Raw genomic sequence first — 5,000 nt, 5'->3', positions numbered from 1 at the left:
CCTAATTGTTATAAAGCACACTGTTTATATTAAACATGCTTCACTGATTCCAGTATTTGGCCAGCGCCCTTTTGTCCTACTCATTTTGGCGGTCCTTGAACTCACCCTAGTTTGTTTACATGTATAACTTTGGTTCTTTCACTTTAACTTTATGCCACTTCTTTTTCTGTCTCATTTTGTCCACCAAACTTTTAACGTTGTGCATTAATACACAAAGGTGAGTTTTGTTGATGTTATTGACTTTTGTGGAGTGCTAATCAGACATATTTGGTCACTGCATGACTGCAAGCTAATCCATGCTAACATGCTATTTAGGCTAGCTGTATGTACATATTGCATCATTATGCCTCATTTGTAGATATATTTGAGCTCATTTAGTTCCCTTTAAGTCTTCATAATTAAACGTATATCTCATGACACACTATCTGTATGTAATATGGCTTTTATTTTTTTGTGCTCCAGACGGATTTGTTTTCGTATTTTTGGTCCAATATGGCTCTTTCAACATTTTGGGTTGCCGACCCCTGGTTTAGATGAAGAATCAGTCACAATCCTCACTGAGGCTTTACAAAAAGTTCCTGCTGGAAGTGTCTTTTTGAGTCTTTTTGGCCACTTTGGGGACGTGAAAGTGGACCCGCCTGTCAGACCAAGACCAGGGCCACACTAGTCTGATGCTGACTGAATTTGACTTTAGTAAATGTTTGGTACAATTTGATCAGACAAAAAACAGTTTTCCTTTAAGGTGATATGAACATTTTATCAGAGCTGTTTGTCTATTTTTATGTAGTTCATCATAATCAAAGTTATCTATAAAGTATTGATTTTGAATTTCGGATGGGATCTGAATCGAATGGTTGCCCCCAGGAATGGAATGTAGTCGTGCGGTGGCTAAACATTCACAGCCCGTTTGACATGTTGAGCTGCTGCATGGCCTCTGAGTCGGTGAATTGGTTTCCCCACACTTTGAACCCTGCGGCTTATGAAACAGCGTGTGAATTATTTTCACTGACAACCCTAACACAATAGTTAAAAAAACAAAAAAAAAACAAGCAAATACACTGAAAATGTGGCGCCATTTTCTGGACAAGTTTCCGCTGTTTTATCTTTTGCCACTCCATAGCGTTTCTACTTGTACGGATTCCTCATTCGTCGCTCCGAGCAAAGATTTTCAAGTTTTACAATATAGCTAAAACACACAAGCGACGCCCGTAGGAGCATTTTCCATGCATTTTTGCACATGCTATCGTAACGTAATACAGCTAGCATAATGCTAACATAATGCTGTGTTAGCATTATTAACTTACAAAGGCTTTCTTTTTGTATTGTTTCAGTTTCACAAATCCCTAAGTTAGCTCACCAAACGTCACCGTTTTTTAAGTCTGTTTAGCTGATTGGAGAGCTAGCTTCTATTTTGTTTGATGTGCCGTTTTACTGCCTTGTTACAAATGCAGTTTGGGAACAACAAAGGTATGGAAATAAACCCAGAAATTGGTCAACTCTGACATCCAAGTAAGACCCGGATGTTGTATAAATATTATTTGACGGTGCTAGTGTTTGGACCTTCCCCGGACTGTACTTTCCACCTGGGAGCCACCATGCGGCCTCGGGGCCCTGACCTATCTTATCTCTGACATCCAAACAAGCACATTTCTCAGAATGTTCCATGTTTGTGTCCGATAACGGATGCTGGTCAAACGTGGACGACAACAAAACAAATGCAGTTGCTTTTGTGAGACGCCGGAAGAGACGAGAAGAGAAAAACCAAAGAGTCACTTTAGCAGAGCTGAGTGGATTGATTGTGTTTTTTATTTCAATCAACGACTGACTCGTCTTCTTCATGTCTTTTTTCTTTGTAGAGCATCCTGGCTCTCAATCCGAGGGTGAAGACCCACGGTCAGATCATGTCCACAACCAACAAGAAGAAAGAAAAGAAACACTGGAAGCGAAACCCTGACAGGAGTTGTGGTGTAAGTGGCTCTCACACACTCTATTTGTCCACTTATCATGCACACTTCACACACTCTCCTTCACCACTTATCATGCACACTTCACACACTCTCCTTCACCACTTATCATGCACACTTCACACACTCTCCTTCACCACTTATCATACACACTTCACACACTCTCTTTGACTACTTATCATGCACACTTCACACACTCTCTTTGACCACTTATCATGCACACTTCACACACTCTCCTTCACCACTTATCATACACACTTCACACACTCTCTTTGACTACTTATCATGCACACTTCACACACTCTCCTTGACCACTTATCATGCACACTTCACACACTCTCTTTGACTACTTATCATGCACACTTCACACACTCTCCTTGACCACTTATCATGCACACTTCACACACTCTCCTTCACCACTTATCATGCACACTTCACACACTCTCCTCCACCACTTATCATGCACACTTCACACACTCTCCTTCACCACTTATCATGCACACTTCACACACTCTCCTTCACCACTTATCATGCACACTTCACACACTCTCCTTCACCACTTATCATGCACACTTCACACACTCTCCTTCACCACTTATCATGCACACTTCACACACTCTCCTTCACCACTTATCATGCACACTTCACACACTCTCCTTCACCACTTATCATGCGCACTTCACACACTCTCCTTCACCACTTATCATACACACTTCACACACTCTCTTTGACTACTTATCATGCACACTTCACACACTTATCATGCACACTTCACACACTCTCCTTCACCACGTATCATACACACTTCACACACTCTCCTTCACCACTTATCATACACACTTCACACACTCTCTTTGACTACTTATCATGCACACTTCACACACTCTCCTTGACCACTTATCATGCACACTTCACACACTCTCCTTCACCACTTATCATGCACACTTCACACACTCTCCTTCACCACTTATCATGCACACTTCACACACTCTCCTTCACCACTTATCATACACACTTCACACACTCTCTTTGACTACTTATCATGCACACTTCACACACTTATCATGCACACTTCACACACTCTCCTTCACCACGTATCATACACACTTCACACACTCTCCTTCACCACTTATCATACACACTTCACACACTCTCTTTGACTACTTATCATGCACACTTCACACACTCTCCTTGACCACTTATCATGCACACTTCACACACTCTCTTTGACTACTTATCATGCACACTTCACACACTCTCCTTGACCACTTATCATGCACACTTCACACACTCTCCTTCACCACTTATCATGCACACTTCACACACTCTCCTCCACCACTTATCATGCACACTTCACACACTCTCCTCCACCACTTATCATGCACACTTCACACACTCTCCTCCACCACTTATCATGCACACTTCAAACACTCTCCTTCACCACTTATCATGCACACTTCACACACTCTCCCCCACCACTTATCATGCACACTTCACACACTCTCCTTGACCAGTTATCATGCACACTTCACACACTCTCTTTGACCACTTATCATGCACACTTCACACACTCTCTTTCACCACTTATCATGCACACTTCGCACACTCTCCTTGACCACTTATCATGCACACTTCACACACTCTCTTTGACCACTTATCATGCACACTTCACACACTCTCTTTGACCACTTATCATGCACACTTCACACACTCTCTTTGACCACTTGTCATGCACACTTCACACACTCTCCTTCACCACTTATCATGCACACTTCACACACTACAACCATGTAAACTGTTTGAGCACTTGTCATGCACACAATATTTGAAGTTACTCACCAATGCAGCCATCATGATTATATCTCACATATAGTTGATATCTCTCCCGTTTCAGTCCTGTGTGAAGTTGGAGAACAACTTTGATGACATCAAACACACAACCCTGAGTGAGCGAGGAGCTCTCCGAGAAGCTCTGAGGTGAGAATGGAAACAAATCAATCACTTAAAGATGGGGACGTGACTAAATATCCTGCATTGAGTCATCTAAATAAATGAAAAATCATCCATCAGGTGGTTCTTAAAGTCAGTCTGGGTGAGGATCAGTCACTCCAGAAATGTAACAATTACATAAATGTCTTACTTACTTTTACCAGCAGCTATATTACTAATGTGTGCGTGTAATTATGTCATGTCTAAACTTTTTATTCTCTATGTAATTATATCATGACAAAACTTGGAGTGGAGTTTCCCAGCTTGCTTATAGGAAGTTCCTCTTTGTGTTGCACAATCTGCTGTGTTTTCATTTCTGTTTGCAGAGTTATTGTATTATTAGTTAGTGTTCTTTCTCGTGGGATTGAAGATATTTTGACACTGATTTGAGACCACTCTGATATAGTATGAGTGTAGCCATACCAAAGAATACGAAGATAAGTTCATCACCTGAATATATATATATATATATATATATATATATATATATATATATATATATATATATATATATATACGTGTGTGTGTGTGTGTGTGCCTTGTGTCACCTGACTAATGTGTCCTCTAACATCCATTCAGGTGTCTGAAATGTGCAGATGCTCCCTGTCAGAAGAGCTGTCCTACCAACTTGGACATCAAGTCATTTATTACAAGCATCGCAAACAAGGTATGCCCTCGTACACACACACACACACACTACAATCCACAGTAGGTGAAAAATGTGTGTGTGTGTGTGTATGTTAGAACTACTATGGAGCGGCGAGGTCCATCCTGTCTGACAACCCGCTGGGTCTGACCTGTGGAATGGTGTGTCCCACGTCAGAGTTGTGTGTGGGGGGCTGCAACCTGTACGCCTCCGAGGAGGGGCCAATTAACATCGGGGGCCTGCAGCAGTTTGCCACCGAGGTAAGAGCCACAAAGCCACTTTTCCACTCACATTAACACACAATGTATACTTTTACTCTGCATAATAATCATATTCAATAGTTATATCTAATCCACTTACAGTTTACAAGCTTGTCAAGTGATATGTGTTGATCACAAATA

General features: G+C 41.4%; 1 protein-coding gene across 3 annotated transcripts in view; it reads left to right on the top strand.

The window, feature by feature from the left end:
• The window catches only part of LOC133544959 (dihydropyrimidine dehydrogenase [NADP(+)]-like), a 58,405-nt gene that overhangs the window by 12,808 nt on the left and 40,597 nt on the right, over positions 1–5,000 (top strand). For all 3 annotated transcript variants that reach the window (XM_061890211.1, XM_061890212.1, XM_061890213.1), the window contains 4 exons: positions 1,857–1,967; positions 3,859–3,941; positions 4,533–4,620; positions 4,698–4,859. In XM_061890211.1, the coding sequence (XP_061746195.1) occupies positions 1,857–1,967; positions 3,859–3,941; positions 4,533–4,620; positions 4,698–4,859 (444 nt within the window). The remainder of the gene's footprint in view (positions 1–1,856; positions 1,968–3,858; positions 3,942–4,532; positions 4,621–4,697; positions 4,860–5,000) is intronic.

Source organism: Nerophis ophidion, linkage group LG28, assembly GCF_033978795.1.
Source record: "Nerophis ophidion isolate RoL-2023_Sa linkage group LG28, RoL_Noph_v1.0, whole genome shotgun sequence".
Taxonomy (NCBI): domain Eukaryota; kingdom Metazoa; phylum Chordata; class Actinopteri; order Syngnathiformes; family Syngnathidae; genus Nerophis; species Nerophis ophidion.
Note: the sequence above shows the minus strand (reverse complement) of the source record. Positions and strands in the feature narration are given on the sequence as shown.